Source organism: Poecile atricapillus, chromosome 1, assembly GCF_030490865.1.
Source record: "Poecile atricapillus isolate bPoeAtr1 chromosome 1, bPoeAtr1.hap1, whole genome shotgun sequence".
Taxonomy (NCBI): Eukaryota; Metazoa; Chordata; class Aves; order Passeriformes; family Paridae; genus Poecile; species Poecile atricapillus.
The window spans coordinates 127,073,223-127,089,307 of record NC_081249.1 but is presented as its reverse complement, the minus strand read 5'-3'; the positions used below and the strand labels follow the sequence as shown (position 1 = coordinate 127,089,307).

The window sequence follows — 16,085 nt, the reverse complement described above, 5'->3', positions numbered from 1 at the left end:
GGTGGGGGTGTTGTCCCACCAGGGAGGATCCAGGCTCCACCCCCTGTGTGAGGGGGCCACGCCCCTTTCCAGGCTCCTCCCATTCATCACACCCTTCTATTGGCTCCACCCACTTCTCTGCAAGCCACGCCCCCTGATCCAGGTAGAGCTGCCCTTTTATTGGTCAGTGCGCAAATCACTGCAGCCAATCAGGAGCCTCCGCTGGGGGCAGGCAGGGGACAGAGAAGGGGTCCCCTTGCTGGCAGGGCGGTGACATTACAGGGAGGTGACACTACAGAGAGGTGACATCCAAGGGTGGTGACGTCAGGCCGATGATGTCACAAGGCGGTGACGTGTGGCCGCGTGTCCCCCCAGGCCGCTGTTCCCGAGAAGGCGTGCAGGTCACTGAGCAGGGCCTTGGCGCTGCCCCCCGCCGCCTCCCCCTCACTCAGGGGATTCTCCCCGCCCTGTGGTGCTGCCTCGGCCTCCTCCTCATCCTCCTCCTTCTCATCCTCCTCCTTCTCATCCTTTTCCTGTTCATCCTCCTCCTGTTCATCCTCCTCCTCCTGATGCTGCTCCGGCCGCCGCTCCAGGCTCCAGGGCATCAGCTCTTCCTCCTCGTCCCGCACGGTCACCCCCCCGTCAGCGTCCCCGAGGGCCACGGCGGGGTCCTCTGGTGAGCGCAGCCGGTGCCACCGTCCCCGCAGCAGCTCCAGCGCCCGGCGGCCCAAGGGCCGGGGGTGGTAGCGGCCGGCCGAGAGGCGGCACAGGTGGTGCCAGGCCAGCGCCAGCCCCAGCGCCAGGCACAGCAGGAGCCCCAGCAGCGCGGCCACCGCCCGGTCATTGCGGGCCCCCGCGGGCTCCCCGGCCGCCGCCGGCCCCGCCAGCGCCAGCAGCACCGGGTGCCACCGCGGGCCAGCCTGCGGGTGAGGGCAGCGGGGTCAGCACCTGGCACGTGCTATCCCGGAGCTGGGATGCAGGGAAGGGCCGGGGCGAAGGGCGGCAGGGACGGGGGACAAGGTACAGGAGCAGCGGACAGGGCCAGGGAGGGGGAGGTGACCCTCGGGGACGGAAGCCGTGGGTGGCGGGTGCAGCAGCACCTGCAGGTGCTGGGGGAGAGGAACTGGGTCCTGCCACCCTACATGGCTGCACAGACCCCCTGGAATCCCTCGCCCCTGCCAAAGCCCCAGAGCCCCCCAAACTTGGCACTTGCAGTCTTCAATGTGGCTGCACAGCCCGCAACCCCATCCCAATACCTGGCCCCCTCCAATCCCACCGTGCTGCCCTGAACACCCCTCTTTCCCTCCCAACCCCACTGTACTCCCCTTATCCCCCAACCTTTCCCCCAGACATTCCATACTCCCCTTACCTTCCCACTCTCCCTAACCTCACCCCAGTTCCCTACTCCTGACTCTCCCAGCTCCCCAGTCTCCCACCCTGCCCGGTTTTGGGGTGCTCACCATCAGTGGGTGCAGCCAGAGCCGGTCCCGATGCTGCGGGCACGCTCTGAGATGGGGGAGCCCCCCCCCAACTTCCTGCCCCGGCGCAGCGGATGTGCCGGAGCGGGGGGAGGCCGACTGCTGCACCCCCCTCACCCCTGCTACCCAAAATGCCGCCCCGTGCACCCCCACTTCCTGCCAGGGCGCTGATCTCCCGCCCGTGACTGCTGCGCCTTCCTGCCCCCACTTTGTCACCCCCCAGGTGGCCCCTGCAACCACCGCTTTTCTTATAAATCCTTTATTTGGAGTGAAAATATAGTTTTTGACCCTGCACTGGAATGGAGATGGGGGACACAAGGAGGAGGAGGGGAGGAGAAGCCCCCAAAATATAGGGGGGACAATATCTCACAGTTGAGGAAGGCAGATCATGCCCTGCCCCATAGAAAGGGGGGAGACCCCACACAGGGATTGAGGGGTGCAGGGGGTAATCTTTGATCCCAGGAGCAATCCCCCAGCCCGAGGAATGGGAGCAGGGGTAGAGAATGGTCCATGACTTGAGGAGGCAGCACCCAATAAGGCAATGGGGGAAAGTGGGGAGCTGCCAGAGGGGCGGCCAGCCCCACAATGGGAGAAGGGCCCGGAGCAGGGCAAGGGGGGTACCCCAGTGGGGCGAGATGGTTCAGAGGGCTCTCTGGGGTGTAGTAGGCGTGGTCCCTGGGGCGGTGGTCCCTGATGGGTCCCTACACGTGGCCGTTCTCGAGGCGGCTGAGCTGCTCCTCCAGGCGGGAGATGCGCTGGCCCTGCTCCGCCACCAGCGCCCGCAGCGCCGCCACCTCCTGCAGCACCTCCTCCAGACGGCCCCCCTGAGGGACAGCCCCGTCACACGGGACACACCCGACAGAGCCACACCCGCTCCCCGTGGCCCCACCCACCTGCCACACCCACTCCGTTCACTGCCCACCAGAGTAACCACACCCACCCCACAGCCCCACCCACACCGACCGCACCCCTCTCTCCCTTTCCCCCTCTCTGCCTTTCCCCCTCTCTCCCTTTCCCCCTTTCCCCCTTGTCCCCCTTGTCCCCCGTACCGTGGCGTTGCCGGAGCCGAGCACTGGGGGGGCACTGAAGCGAGTGGACGCAGGGGCGGCAGGGGGCGTGGAGGGTGGCGTGGTGGCCCCGGTGGCGGAGGTGGCGGTGGTGCGGCTGTCATGGAGCAGCGTCCGCCGGCTCACCTTGAGGTCCCGCTGCTTGCTGGGGACATAGGCCTGGCGCAGAGACACCAGCACGGGCCCCGCCGTGCGCCCTGCAACCCACTCCTCTGCCTCCATGGCCGCCTCGGGGCCTGCCGTGTCCGGGTACAGGTCATCCTGGAACAGGTCCGACTGCCCCCAACAGTGTCAGAGGGGTGGCGTCCTCAGGACGACCCCCAGAGAGGCGCCATGGGGACACAGCCTCACTGGGGACCCCCCATTGCTCCCATGTCCTGCTCAAGGACCTCACATGCAGACCCACAGAGAACCCCATCCAGCCTGATTAGGGACCCCTTGCCCAGGAACCCCACACAGCCCGCAGTCCTGCCCAGTGACCCCTCTCAGACCCCCTGGGGACTCCCACCAGCCGTACTAGGTGCCCCCACCCCACATTCCCCTATCCCCACCCTGCTCCCATCCCCACTGACCTTCCTTGGCACAGTCATGATGATGGGCTCACACTTGCGCTCATGCAGCTTGTAGAACCTGCCAGGGGAGCAGAGGGGTCACAGACAGTTTGGGGGGGGCTGGGGCGGTCCCTCACCTCGTCCCCCGCGTCCCCGTGCCCACCTGGCGATCTCGCACTTGCTGACGTCCAGCCCGCGTTTGGGCATCCAGCCCATTCCCCGCTGGGGCTCCTTGCTGGTGAAGGTGTTGAGGAAGTGGATGTAGGGCGGCTCCTCCGTGATCTCAAAGTACCGGATGCTCGAGTCCCCCTGGGGACACGCTGTGTCAAAGCTGGGGGGGTCCCTGGCTCCGGGGGGGCCACCAGTGGGGTGGGGGCCTCCATACCTTGCCGCAGACATAGACCACGTTGGTGTCGGGGTCGTAGAAGGGCAGCAGAGCCCCGTTGCTGGAGTCCAGCTCCTGCAGCCCCATGGGCTCCTCCAGGTTCTCCTGGGGTGGGATGAGGTGTCAGGCATGTGGGGGTCCCCAAAATGGTCCCGGGGGACCCCTGGGGTGCCACTCACCGTGTCCCATAGCGCCAGCTGCCGCTCGCTCATGCGGCTGAACCCAGTGGTGAAGATCTTGCCGTCAGCCAGGAAGATGGCGCGCATGGGACGGGCCCCCTCGTGTGCCCGCTCCTTCTCCTGGGGGGCACGACTGTCACCGGTGCCTGCAGCACCCCGGGGACAGGCACAGAGGGACAGGGGACAGCGGGGAGAACCAGGGGACAAGGACACCCACAGAACACGGGACAATGGGGTGCACCAAGGGACAAGAGCAGGGAGCAGGGGATTCCCCCCAGGAACCAGTGCAGGGCAGTGCCCTGGTGACACAGACCCCCCGGAGGGGTGGGGACACTCACGGCCACCACGGTGCCGCGGCGGGGGTCGATGACACGGACGCTCTTGTCCTTGCAGGCGGTGCAGAAGCGGGAGCCATCGCGGCTCCAGCTGACGCTGTAGATTAGGTCGGGGTGCAGCCCGTCCAGCCGGTACAGCTCCTCCGCCGTGCCCACGTTCCAGATCAGCACCACGTTGTCACAGCCTGGGGCACACGGCAGGGGTCACCTCGGCCGCGTGACACCCCTCCCCGTGCCCGCTGTGTCCCCCCGTACCCGCGCTGAGCAGGACGTTGCGGGCGGTGGGGTGCCAGGTGACGATGCCAACGCGCTTCGAGTGGCCCTCCAGGACCACCACTGGCTCCGTCAGCGGCTGGCTCAGACCGTTCTCTGGGATCTGCCACACCTGAGGGGACAGAGGGGACAGTGAGCGAAGCGGGGTGACCCCTGCCAGCCCACCAGGATCCCGGGCCACCCCTCACCATGACAGTGCAATCCTCGGAACCGCTGGCGATGACGTAGTCGTTGTGGGGACACCAGTCGATGTCGAGGACGGGGCCTGTGTGGCCGCACACCGTGGGGTACGACTTGTCAATGCGTCCAGTCTGGGGACAAAGTGACAGCAGGGAAGGGGTCACCCACCAGCACAAACCCCCCCTTCCCCGTGTCACCACCCTGCTGTCACCTTGTGCAGGGGGAGGACAAGGAAGGCGCCGCCGCCGCTGGCCTCCACGATGATGGCGACGAAGGAGGGGTTGACGGCGCAGAAGGTGCTGTCCCAGGTGACACGGGACACGCGGATGTCATCGTAGCACTGGTCCGTCTTCACCGGCTGCCCGAACACGTGCCGGAATTTGCTCTGCCGCACCACCTTCCGGAACGACATGGCTGGGGAGCGCCCCCGGCCCACGGTCAGGCATGCTGGGATGCCCCAAAATGGGAGGTGGGGCCACCAGGGAGATGGCCTGGGAATGGGGTGTCCCCTGAACTGGGTTTGTCACCGTCTTCCACCCCAGTAAAGGGTGGCTCAGCCACTCTCAGGAGCCAGGAATTGGGGCACATGGCCCTGTCCCTGCCAGCTCCCTGAAGGGAACTCGGGAAGCATCCCAGGAATGGGGGCTCTGAGTGAGAGAGGGAGTGTCCCATTCAGGATGGGGACAGGGACAAGGGTGTCCTCCTGGGAACACGGGTGGGGATGGAAAGGAGGGCAGGGACAGCTCCAACAGATCAGGGGACAGGGGTGGCCCTGCTCTATGGGGTCAGGGACGGGGGAAGGGATGGGCACCAGGACAGGGAAGGGGGGGGGCACAAATGGGGACAGTGGTGGCCTCATTCTGCATGGGGACAGTGACGAGGACAGGGACAAGGATGGGGACAGGAACAAGGATGGGGACGGGGGCGGGGTCAGGAATGGGGGCGATGGTGGCCACGCTTGGTACAGGAACAGGAATGGGGACAGGGACGGGGAAGGGGATAGGGTGGCCCCGCAAGGTATGAGGACAGGGACTGGGACAGGGATAAGGGATGGGGACAGGGGCAGGGGGTGGCCCCGCAGGGAACGGGGACGGGGCCGCCCCGGGAAGGCGGATGGGGGTCCCGCGGGGGCCGTGCCCGGCGGCTCGGGACGGGGGTCGGTGCCCGGTGCCGGTGCCCGCACTCACCGGCGGGTCGGTGCCCGGGGCCGGTGCCGGTGTCGGGGGCGGCGGGAGCGGCGGCGGCGGCGGGGGCGGGGCAGGAAGTGACCGGGGCCGCCCCGCGCGTGCGCAGCTCGGGGGCGGAGGGACCGGCGGGGGGGACCGGGGCAGCGGGACCCTGCGGGGATACGGGGGACACCCGTGCGACAGGGGCACCCCGTGGATGGGGCATCGGTGGACGGCATCAGTGGGTGGCACAGAGGTGACAGTGGCAGCGAATGACACCGGGGTGCTGCTGGCAGGCTGTCACCCTCACCAGTGCCGTCCCCTGTGTCACACCAGGGTGACACAGCAGCCAGGGTCACTCCCCGGGCCGGGCTCTTCCCTGCTCTCATTTTGGGGTGTCCCTCCCCTCTGGAGCCCCTTGTGCCACCCCGTGCCCACCCAGTCGTGTCTTGGGGATACCCCAGCAGTCCCCATCCGGGGGGGACAATAAATGGACCTACCTTAGAGGTGGGGGGAGCTCAGGGACAGGTGCCAGATGAGGGGACACAGTGGTGGCCTTGCGAGGTCACCACTGGGGATGTGGGTTTGTCTGGGGACACTGTGGTGGCTTTGGAGTGTCACCGCTGGGAGCACTGGGCAATGCTGGGGACACTGGTGGCTATGGAGTGTCACCACTGGGGACATGGAGGAGTGCTGGGGACACTGGTGGCTGTGGGGTGTCACCACTGGACTCGGGGCCTCGGTGGTGACCCCGGGACACTTGTAGGGACCTGTCCGGTGGCCGAGGCCCGGTGGCCGCGTGGCTCTGCCCGGTGGCCGTGGCTGTTTCCTGCCATTAATCACCGCTAATTGGCTTTGCCCTGCCGGGCCCACTGCGGGGGGAGTTTGGAGGGGTCACGGGGGGTGTAAGAGGATTTCCCTGCTCCTTCCTCCGGCTCGGCCATCCCGGGGTCCCGTTCCCTTGCCCGCCCGCTGCCCACCCGGCCCCGGCCCCATGCCACGCTCCCGCGGGGACAAGGGGACCCCCAAGGACACGGAGCCCCCGCAGAAGGGGAAAGGGGGGCATGAGGAGGGGGAGAAATCCCCCAAAGCCCCCGAGGACGTCGGTGCCCCGGCCCCCAAGAATTCCTGCTCCGAGTCCCGGCACGGCGGCCACGGGCAGAAGAGTGGGAAGAAGAGTCCCGCGGACCCCCACGCTGCTGCCACCAAGACTTACTCTCCCTTCCTCAACACCGTCTTTGGCAAGGTGGGGACACCAGGAGGGGACATGGGGATGAGGGTGGGGATGGAGGAACCCTGGAAATGGAGGGGATGTGGGGACAGTGGAGATGGGGACAGGGATAGTCCAGGATCCTGTGGGACAGGGGCTTTGGGGACATGGTCAGGGACACTCTGGGACTCGGGGGATGGAGAAGATATGGGGACAGTGGGGATGGGGGCATGGGGACAGTGAGGGTAGGGACAGGAATAGATGGAGGGGATGTGGAGCATTTGAGACATGGGGACATAGTGACAGTGGGGATGGGGACAGTGGGGCTGTTCCAGGACCCTGGCTGTGGAAGGGACATGGGGAAAGTGGGGATGGGGGCAGGGACAGTCCAGGGCCCTGTAGATGAAGAGGGCATTGAGGCAGTCGGGATGGGCCTGGGGACAGCAGGATGGGGACAATGGGGATGTTCCAGAGCCCTGTGGATGGAGGGGACATGGGGCCAGTGAAGATGGGCTTGGGACACTCCAGGACCCTGGGGATGGAGGGGATGCTGGGCACTGGGGACATAGTTGGGGCCACTCTGGGTCCCTGGGGATTAAAAGGACATAGGGACAGTGGGGACACACTCAGGGACACTCTGGGAGCCCAGGGATGGGGACATGGGGACAGTGGGAATGGGCTCAGGGACCTTCTGGAAACCTGGGGATGAAGGGGATACGGGGCATTGGGATCAGTCAGGGACACCCTGGGATCATGGGGATAGATGGGACATGGGTGCCAGGAATACTCCAGGGCCCTGGGGACAGAGGGGACACACTGAGGGGACATCCTGGACAGGGGCAGCCAAGCTCTGTGCAGGTAAAAATGCTGCCTCCCCACCTCTGGAGTACAAACCCCCTCGGCAGCATCTGTGGGTACCCAGCACATCCCATCCAGAGCCTGGGGGTCCCGGGGTGAGACACCCCTGGGGTGGGTGACAGTAGGTGGGACACGGGGACCAGGGCAGGGCAGGTGGGAGGCGCAGGCACAGGGCAGGGCGGGGCTTTGCCTTCAATCCCATTAATCCTCTGCTGGAGTTAATTTTGGCCCGCGCTTAACAAAGGTGACACCGAGGTTTGGGGGGGCAAGGAGGGGGGATGGACATGGAGCTGGGTCTCATTCTGCTGTCACCCCCTCTGTATGTCCCATGCAGGAGCGGGAGCTGTCACCAGAGGAGCTGGATGGTAAGGTGGGGGACACGGGCCTAGGGGAATGGGGGGGCACATCCTCATGGAGGGATCTCCCATGGGGACGTGGCCATGGAGGGGTGTCCCACATCCAAGAAAGGACCTGCCCCGGGGTGACACGTGTCTGTGTGACCCTCCTTGTCTGATCTCCCTTTCCCCACCCGTGGCCATGCCTAGAGCTGCTGGATGCCTTCAAGGAGTTTGACACAGACCAGGATGGCTACATCAGCTACAAGGACCTGGGCGAGTGCATGCGCACGCTGGGGTACATGCCCACCGAGATGGAGCTCATCGAGATCTCCCAGCACATCAAGATGAGGAGTGAGTGGGGTCGGGGCGCAGGGGAGGGGAGCGGGGAGTCGCTGGGGCGCTGAGGGTGTCCCCTTCCCGCCACAGTGGGTGGCCGCGTGGACTTCGAGGACTTTGTGCAGATGATGGGCCCGAAGCTGCGGGAGGAGACAGCGCACATGGTGGGCGTGAGGGAGCTCAAGATTGCCTTCCGCGAGGTATGGCCACCGCCACGGGGACAGCAGGCATGGTGTCCCCTCCTCAGGGGCACCACAGCCATGAGGGGACCACGAGCGTGGTGGGGACAGTGGCCCTGGAAAGATCCTGGTCGGGACAATGATGATGGGGGCATGGAGGGGACGGTGGTTGTGGGAAGACCAAGGGAAGATGGTGACCTGGGGGGACCATGTGGTGACCGAGGACATGGAGAGGACACTGACCACGGGAAGATGATGGGGGAGCAGTGACCATGGTGGCGATCACAGACATGGAGGGGACAGTGGCCATGAGGGAACAGTGTCCATGGGGTGACCACAGGCGTGGAGAGAACAGTGACCAGGGGGGAATGATGACCATAGTGGTGACCATAAGTGCAGAGGAGACAGTGACCACTGGAGCTGGCGGGGGTGCCAGTGGCCGTGGTGGGAGGGTGACCCCCACCCTGCAGTTCGACATGAACGGGGACGGGGAGATCAGTACGGCCGAGATGCGCGAGGCCATCGCGGCGCTGCTGGGGGAGCAGCTGAAGGCGCAGGAGGTGGACGAGATCCTGCAGGACGTGGATCTCAACGGGGACGGTCACGTGGACTTCGACGGTGAGGGGACCCCCTTCCCCGGGGGGGCCGCGGCAGGGGCTGAGCCTCGGGTCCCCTGACGTGGCCTCCTCGCCCCGCAGAGTTCGTGATGATGCTGTCGTCCCGGTAACGGAGACACCGGGCAGGAGGGGACTCCCGGATGACCCCTCCAAACCCCTTCTCAGACCCTCCCTGCCCGGCCAACCCACCCGAGAGCTCTGCCAACATTAGAGTTCAGAGGGAACAGCTGGAGCGGAGCATCTGGGAATGGGGCACATGCGAGACCCCCGACCCCAAAAGTCACCGGCTGTGGGGGCAGAGCCAGCGGAGGCCGGGGACCCAATAAAGCCCTTTGGCCGGAGCTGGAGGAACGTGTCCGGTGTTTGCGGGGAGGGACGTAGGGCCGGTGTCCCCCCCGACCCCGGGGGTGGGGGACGGCGGGGTCCCACGGGGACGAGGGGTGGGGGCTGCTGGGGGCGTGGCTTCAAGGCCAGACCGCGCCCTCCCATTGGCTGGATCTGACCCGCTGCGATAAGCCGACCAATCAGCACACTCCAATTCAAGGTAGGCGGGGAAATGCCAGGCCCCCGGAACAGTCGCTCAAATCAACTGGCCAATCAGCGCGAGGGATGGCAAAGGTTCGACCAATCAGCACGCGCCTCTCATGGCAGCTGGCCAATCAGAGGCCACGTACCATGGGGACGGGCAGGGCATGGAGGGACCTGTGTCACACGCAGGGCGTCCCTTGGGACATCCCCGCCCCATGGAAGTGCCCCCAGGTGACCCCAAGGCCACTCAGGACCTCCCCTGTTTCCATGCTCCCCCTCAGACCAGGTCCCTTGGAAGAGGTCAAGGGTCCTCCCAAAAAGTCACCCAGGGCGTCCCCAGCACCCCAAATCCAGTGGGGGACACAGGGGGACACAGGAGACACCCCTCAATCCCCCCCATCTGTCACAGGGCAGCAGAACCGGGGGAGTGGACAAGGTGGCTCCTGAAGAATCCCATGAACGGGGTTAAAGTCCCTGTTTGGGTGCTGCCACTCAAGATCCCTACAGGAGTAGGGGATCCCCCCACCCCCAATCAGTCGCAGGCTGGACCCTCCCCCTACCCCACAGAGCAGGCACAGCATTGGGGCATTCACAGATTTTAATTTAGTTCCTTTTCTGGAGACAAAAAAAAAACAACCCAAAAAAAGAAAAAATAAAATAAAAAGGCATCAAACGCCCCCAGTTTCGGGTTCGGGGGTGCAGAGACTCCCCCACGGTGCATCTCCCCACCCCTGTAGTGTCTGGGGGTGCAGGGTCCCACTGCACCCTGGAGAGACCCCCCCAAAACCCAGGCCCTCCCCCTGCCCTAAACCTACAGGGAAGGCACCTCATGGGTGGTCCCGACATGCGGGGCCCACCCCGGGGAGGGTGGGGACCCCCCAAACTGGGGGCTGTGGGGGAGAAGGGGACCCCGATTGCTCTCTACATATATATAATATACACCTATAGAACAGGCTGGGGTGGGAGTCTGGCCCCCTCCAGACTCCAAAAGCACCCGAACTCCTGGGGGCGAAGGGGAACGGGAATAAAAGGGGAGGGGGGGAGACCAAGGCCAGCCTCGGGCTCGCCCCGCTGTGCCTTCCCCAGGGCCCCCCACCCCAGGGGCAGCCGTGCTCTCCACCCCAGGATGCTGAGGAGGTGGGTGGGATGAATGGACCCCCCCTGCTCCAGCACAGATTTGGGGGGGAGCTGTGTTGGCTCCTGCTCCCCAAGGTCAGTTTGGGTGGGCTAAGGCAAAGCCCGGCCGGCGCTCACGGCGAGGCGCGGGGACACACGGTTAAGACAGACGGATGGACGGGGGGATCCTGGCCTTCATCCCTCCCCCCCCGCCGCTCCTCCTCCTCCTCCTCCTCGCCGGGCTCAGAAAATATCTGGGCACAAGCTCCAGTCCTGCTTCTCCTTGCTCTCCCAGTAGCCCCCCTTGTAGATGTGCGCCAGCTCCTGGGTCACGGGGTCCTTCTTCCGCTCGAACCACAGCGGTTTGTAGGGATCGTAGGGTGTTCCTGGGGGGCACAGCGGGGTGAGGGCCTGGGGGGGACACTGAGGGGCGACATCCCTGTCTGACAGCCCCGCCTTACCGTCCTCGGTGGCGCGGGCGGCCTCGGCCTCGCGGCGCTTGCGAGAGAGCCGTTGTTTCTCCTCCAGCCGCTGCTTCTCGGCATTGGCCTCGTCCCACCTCCCGTTCTCCATGAGGCGCTGGTCCGGGCGCCGCCGGCTGTCCGTGGGGGCCGTCCCGCTCTCCGGCGCGTTCAGGGTCAGCGCCAGCTCCGAGAAGTAGTACATGTTCTCTGCATACTTCCTAAGGCATGGCAAGGAATGGGACTCAGCACCGGCCCCACAGCCCAGCTCCCAGGGCTGCCTCATTCCCGTTTTCCCCACTCACGGGAGAGGGTTTCGCTTCCATAGCAGCACCCGGCTGTCCTCAGCCTCATGGGCTCGTGGCCGCGCCTCAGCTCCGTTGTCCCCTGTTCCCACCTGGACCTTGTAGCAATCCATCTTCTCATCCCACGTGCCCAGCAGGGCAAAATGCACCTTTCCCGAGGGATCCATCACCTCCCCGGTCACCTGGCGGGAGAGGGGACAGCCTGGATTAGGACACACCACAGTCAAGAGCAGCCCAGGGTATTCCATGGCTCCATGTCCCTACCTTCCTTGCCACATCCCGGGAGAAGTAGCTATAAGGGACAAACTTGAGGATGCACTTGTCCCCTGTCTTGTGGTTGACGATCTCAATCTCACCTGACTGTGGAGGGGAGAAGACAGTCAGACCCACCCATGCCCCATTCCGCAGGGATCCACGCTTCCATACAGCTCCCATCCACGACTTCCCACCTGGTCTATCCAGAGCTTCCCCACTATGATGTTGTGCACGGTGGTCGTCACCTTTTTCCACGTGTAGTGGTGGCCGGAGGAGTGGAAGACGCAGTGGATGGTACCTGAGGGAGGGAGATTGTGCTGGGAACCACAACTGAAGCCTCAGGCGGTCCCAAAAATCCCACACACTCCTGGGGGGCTCACCCAGAGGCATGATGGAGAGGTATTTCCCTCGGAATTTGCTGGTGATTTTGATTTCTTGGCGCAGCGTCCAGCCGTTCTTGGAGTCAGCGTGGTGGGCAGCGGCCGGCGGGTGGTGGCTCACCTGGACACGGGATTGGGGACAGCTCAGTGCTGGCCATCCCAATGGCCCAGGAAAGGCTGGGAGAGAGGAGCCGGCCGCACCTGCTCGCAGAGGGAGCGGTATCCGTTCTCCTCCAGGCGATCCAGCTCGAAGGTTTCCCCCAGGAGTGGGTTGAAGGGTTTGCTGGTGCGGAAGACGGTGGTGGAGTAGGAGGACACGGTGAAAGCGGCCACGTAGCACAGCTGCTCCAGGGAGCTCTCGCACCGCGCTGCCCGATCCAGGAGCTCATGGTATTCCAGGTCCTCTGTCAGCCGCTGCAGCATGGACAGCGGCTCATTGAAATTCACCTGGAAGAGGGAATGGGTCAAAAAAAGGGGGTTCTGCAGTGCCCCACACCCACCCACCGGCTGCATCTGTGCTCACTGGCATGGGAATCTTGGACAGCTCCTTCCCGATGCAGTTCTTCATGATGCTCCAGAGGTTGAGGCTGTAGTTGGGTTTGTAGGGAATGCGGGTTCTCTTCTCCTTCTTGGTGTCTTCAACCTGGTGCTTGTACTAGGGAGAGGGGAGACAAAGGCTGTTATATCCCTGTGACCTCCCAAAACACTTCCATGGGAATTGGGGCACCCCCAAGCCATAAACCCCCATCCCACCTGCTCATCCAGGCTGATGTCACTGCTGGTGCCGCTGATGTTGCTCCCAGTTCTCCTGGGAAGGGGGGAAAGGGGGTGAACATTCCCAAGCAGGGCAGAGCAGTGAGAGGATCCCCCTCTCCCCCAAAACTCACTTGTGGCCCATGACATCAGGCATGGGGAAGATCTCCGGGGCATCAAAGAACTCATTGTTGTCATCATCCTCATCACTCAGGTCACCTTTGGCAGGGCAGCACAGATCTGGGAAAGGGGAGAGGGCTGGTGAGGAAAGGATATCATTCCCAGTTTCCTGCCGAAGGCTCCCCTGTCACCATCAGCAAGGCGAGGGGGTCACACCCTACCCCAGATCTGAGGGGTGTTGGATAAGGCTCAGAGGAGCCAGTTTGGACCCTGTTGTGGATGCCAGAATCACTTGGCTACACAGGTGAACTGGGACAGACACATCCCTCGGGATCAGCAGAGTGAGAGAAGCTGAGTCTGGCTCAGAAAATCCCGGGAAGCACCTCAGAGACACTTGGGCACAGCACGTGTCCCTCCCCACCTTTTCCAGAGCCTCCAGTGCCGGGCGTGCCGGCAGGGAGCACCGTGGCCCCCCGGAAAGCCCTTTCCAGGTGGTTGTGCTGCTTGGCCAGCTGCTCCAGCGTCTCCTCCAGCCGAATCCGCTGATCCCGTTCCTGCTGCAGCGACTTCTGCCACTTCTTCCCGTGCGTTTGTGCCAGGAGCATGAAATCCCGGCAGGCCTGCGGGGAAACAGCACTCAGCATGGAAGTGGGGGCTTTTCCCACTATGGAATCCTCGGGATGGGGACTCACATTGATCATGGCGTTGGAGGTGATGCGGAAGAGCGTGGCCCGCTCGTTGACCTGCTTGATCTTATCCGTGCTCTCCGCAGGGAGCCGCAGGGCCTCGAGCTCGCTGAGGGAGCGCTGCAGGGCCGTGCCGTGCTTGGCGATCAGGTCGTTGCAGGTGCTCAGGTCCTCCACTTTGCTGGATAAAATCCGCAGGGTGTTCTGCAGCTCCGTCTTGTCTGTCTGTGACACAGACTCGTCGCCGGAGTCGTCTGCAGGTGGGAAGGGACGGGAAGTGTGGGATTGTTATGTCATGCCAGGAGCTGGTGGTGGGGCTGCTAGGAAGGGCATGGGGGGATCCCCAAATCCCTGAGAGCTCCCAAACACTGATGGTCCATCTCTATGCACGCCAGGCTGTTGGGGTCACACGTGCATGGACATAGCCATCCCCTTCCAAACCTTGCTGGAGATGCTGGGATGCTGCCCAGGGCACCGGGATCCTGCCCTGGGGGCACTGGGTTTGTGAGGAACTTGAAGCCTGCCCTAAAGGCACTGATGCTGCCCTGTGATCCTGCCCTGGGGTCACCGGGATCCTGTGCCCTGTGGGGCTGGGGTTCTTTGGGCATTGGGATCCTGCCCTCAGTTCTGTGAGGCACTGGGATCCTGTGGAACACTAATATCCTGCTCTGGGTCCTGTGGGGCTCTGGAAACATGGTCCGGGGTCTGTGCAGGCCTGAGATCCCACTCTGAAGACACTGATCCTACTCTGGGCACTGGGATTTCACCCTGAATGCACCGTGACCTTGCCATGGATCCAGGAATTCTGTACCTGACTCCTCCAGCATCTTGACAGCCTTGGCCTTCGCGAGCTCGAGGGCGGTGACCCAGCGCTGCCGCTCCACCTCAGAGCTGGCCTTGAGGTGGTAGGTCTGGGCTCCACCGTTGGAGATTATGAAATTGCAGGAATCCTCCACGGTGATGTTGGCTGTGGCCAGGTTGATGGTGCCACGGCACGTGTGGCCCATCTCCGCCTTGGATCTGCACAGGAAGGCCGTGGTGAGGGAAGGACAGGGCTGGGATCCCCGGGATGTGCCCTCGGGGGGCTGCGCAGGGGGCTCGGTGTTCCCAGTCTGGCAGCCAGGGCTATTAATAGGGAGGGTTTGCTGGCACCAGAGCAGGGCCAAGCCTGGGGATGTCACTTTGGGGGGACAAGTCCACAGCCCCCAGGAGCGGCCTCAGGGATACTGGAGCCTCAGGGATCCGGTGCTTCCCGGATCCTGGCAGGGCCCGGGATGAGGGTGAAGTCCCAGAGAGGCCACGCCAGGCTGGCACTCCCCTTCCACGTCAGCAGGTGACAGAGGTGACATCCAGCCGGGCCACCCCCAGCCCAGTTACCCCCAGCCCGGTGCCCCCCCGTTGTCGGCGGTGTAACCGGAACTGGCAGCTGCCGAAGGCTCGGGTTCCTCATCAATAATGGAGGGACAGGGCCACCCCCACGGCCGGGCTCAGGTGTCCCCGCAGGTGACAACACACGAGGCCACCGGGAAGAGCTGCTGGGAGGGACAGCGGGACCCGGGAGCTGCGGGAGGCTGAGGGGGCTGCAGACCCCCGCCCCCACCTGTCCTCAGATACCCACGGGGACAGGGATGTGACAATCCCCGGGACAACCCGGAGGTGACAACCATGGGGACAGGGGTGTGACAACCGCCCCCCTCTCCTGCTGGCACAGAGGGGCGACGGGGAGCAGGCTAGCGACCTCCCCTCGGCCAAGAGCGGCCCCGGTGACCGGGAGGTGACATCCCCGGTGACAGAGAGGTGACAACCGTGGAGACAGGGAGGTGACAGCCGCGCTCCTTCCCAGCTGGCACCGGGGCACCGAGCGCTCCCCAGCTGGGTGCGGGGGGCCCACAGCGGCTTCCCTCCCGCCGCGGGGGCTCAGCCCGGCCCCAAGGTCACGGGGGGCCCGGGGGGCGGCGGGGCGGGTCCCGGGGCGTACCGGTAGTAGCTGAGCAGCCCATTGCTGAGCACGAACCAGCGGCGCTGGTATCCCTTGATGTAGTTGGTCCACTTGAAGAGCCAACCCTCGCGAGCCGAGCCGGGACCGGCCCCGCCGCCGCCCGCGCCGGCTCCGCCGCCCGCCGACGTTGTCGGTGCTGCCGGCGCCGCCGTCGGTGCCGGTGCCGCCCCGACGCTCGCCGCCGGTGAGGGCAGGGCCGGGGGCGCGCCGGGGGCCGCGGGCAGGGCCGGGGGGCCCGGGGGCGCGGCCGGGCCGGGTCCCGCGCCCGCCGCACGCAGCTCCGCCATCGCCGCCGCCGCCACCGCCCCGCCGCGTTGCCGTCACTCGCCCCGCCCACGTCCCCGTCCCATT

The 16,085-nt window shown here is 65.0% G+C and overlaps 4 protein-coding genes across 8 annotated transcripts; 1 reads left to right on the top strand and 3 right to left on the bottom strand.

Moving 5' to 3' along the window:
* Window positions 1-137: 137 nt before the first annotated feature.
* Window positions 138-1,617, bottom strand: PTPRCAP (protein tyrosine phosphatase receptor type C associated protein). Its single transcript, XM_058830937.1, has 2 exons — window positions 1,440-1,617; window positions 138-899 (listed from the first exon to the last, which is right to left on the bottom strand). Exons 1-2 carry the CDS (start codon window positions 1,440-1,442, stop codon window positions 318-320), a joined length of 585 nt encoding a protein of 194 aa, XP_058686920.1. The 5' UTR covers window positions 1,443-1,617; the 3' UTR covers window positions 138-317.
* A 111-nt stretch (window positions 1,618-1,728) lies between these two features.
* CORO1B (coronin 1B) lies at window positions 1,729-5,686 on the bottom strand. 2 transcript variants are annotated; one of them, XM_058830407.1, is made up of 11 exons: window positions 5,615-5,686; window positions 4,639-4,841; window positions 4,436-4,558; window positions 4,230-4,359; window positions 3,978-4,159; window positions 3,640-3,759; window positions 3,461-3,565; window positions 3,239-3,384; window positions 3,097-3,154; window positions 2,651-2,800; window positions 1,729-2,281 (listed from the first exon to the last, which is right to left on the bottom strand). In XM_058830407.1, exons 2-11 carry the CDS (start codon window positions 4,837-4,839, stop codon window positions 2,159-2,161), a joined length of 1,338 nt encoding a protein of 445 aa, XP_058686390.1. In that variant the 5' UTR covers window positions 4,840-4,841; window positions 5,615-5,686; the 3' UTR covers window positions 1,729-2,158. The 2 variants fall into 2 exon arrangements, with proteins under 2 accessions (XP_058686390.1, XP_058686312.1); XM_058830329.1 differs by having other exon boundaries at window positions 1,730-2,281; window positions 2,507-2,800.
* A 59-nt stretch (window positions 5,687-5,745) lies between these two features.
* Window positions 5,746-9,467, top strand: CABP4 (calcium binding protein 4). Of its 3 annotated transcripts, none has more exons than XM_058829345.1 (6): window positions 5,746-6,839; window positions 7,996-8,026; window positions 8,207-8,350; window positions 8,461-8,535; window positions 8,985-9,132; window positions 9,213-9,467. In XM_058829345.1, the coding sequence occupies exons 1-6, from the start codon at window positions 6,588-6,590 to the stop codon at window positions 9,340-9,342; spliced, it is 780 nt and encodes a 259-aa protein (XP_058685328.1). In that variant the 5' UTR covers window positions 5,746-6,587; the 3' UTR covers window positions 9,343-9,467. The 3 variants fall into 3 exon arrangements, with proteins under 3 accessions (XP_058685328.1, XP_058685329.1, XP_058685327.1); XM_058829346.1 differs by having other exon boundaries at window positions 8,426-8,535; window positions 9,213-9,383; XM_058829344.1 differs by lacking the exons at window positions 8,985-9,132; window positions 9,213-9,467 and having other exon boundaries at window positions 8,426-8,923.
* Window positions 9,468-10,239: 772 nt separating this feature from the next.
* On the bottom strand, window positions 10,240-16,046 carry OSBP (oxysterol binding protein). 2 transcript variants are annotated; one of them, XM_058834348.1, is made up of 14 exons: window positions 15,714-16,036; window positions 14,547-14,755; window positions 13,742-13,989; window positions 13,471-13,669; window positions 13,064-13,169; window positions 12,930-12,984; window positions 12,700-12,831; window positions 12,378-12,623; window positions 12,177-12,297; window positions 11,991-12,094; window positions 11,806-11,901; window positions 11,542-11,723; window positions 11,237-11,457; window positions 10,240-11,161 (listed from the first exon to the last, which is right to left on the bottom strand). In XM_058834348.1, the coding sequence occupies exons 1-14, from the start codon at window positions 16,019-16,021 to the stop codon at window positions 11,019-11,021; spliced, it is 2,370 nt and encodes a 789-aa protein (XP_058690331.1). In that variant the 5' UTR covers window positions 16,022-16,036; the 3' UTR covers window positions 10,240-11,018. The 2 variants fall into 2 exon arrangements, with proteins under 2 accessions (XP_058690331.1, XP_058690338.1); XM_058834355.1 differs by having other exon boundaries at window positions 10,240-11,457; window positions 15,714-16,046.
* Between the last annotated feature and the right edge of the window lie 39 nt (window positions 16,047-16,085).

Coding starts and splice junctions, on each gene's coding strand:
- CORO1B (XM_058830329.1), bottom strand. CDS start 4,839: ATGTCGTTCCGGAAGGTGGTGCGGCAGAGCAAATTCCGGCACGTGTTC. Junction 4,360..4,435: donor CCGAGGATTGCACTGTCATG/GTGAGGGGTGGC, acceptor CTGTCCCCTCAG/GTGTGGCAGATCCCAGAGAA. Junction 4,160..4,229: donor CAACGTCCTGCTCAGCGCGG/GTACGGGGGGAC, acceptor CGTGTGCCCCAG/GCTGTGACAACGTGGTGCTG.
- CABP4 (XM_058829344.1), top strand. CDS start 6,588: ATGCCACGCTCCCGCGGGGACAAGGGGACCCCCAAGGACACGGAGCCC. Junction 8,027..8,206: donor GTCACCAGAGGAGCTGGATG/GTAAGGTGGGGG, acceptor GGCCATGCCTAG/AGCTGCTGGATGCCTTCAAG. Junction 8,351..8,425: donor CCAGCACATCAAGATGAGGA/GTGAGTGGGGTC, acceptor TTCCCGCCACAG/TGGGTGGCCGCGTGGACTTC.
- OSBP (XM_058834355.1), bottom strand. CDS start 16,021: ATGGCGGAGCTGCGTGCGGCGGGCGCGGGACCCGGCCCGGCCGCGCCC. Junction 12,095..12,176: donor CCTCTCCATCATGCCTCTGG/GTGAGCCCCCCA, acceptor TCCCTCCCTCAG/GTACCATCCACTGCGTCTTC. Junction 11,724..11,805: donor CCCGGGATGTGGCAAGGAAG/GTAGGGACATGG, acceptor CTCTCCCGCCAG/GTGACCGGGGAGGTGATGGA.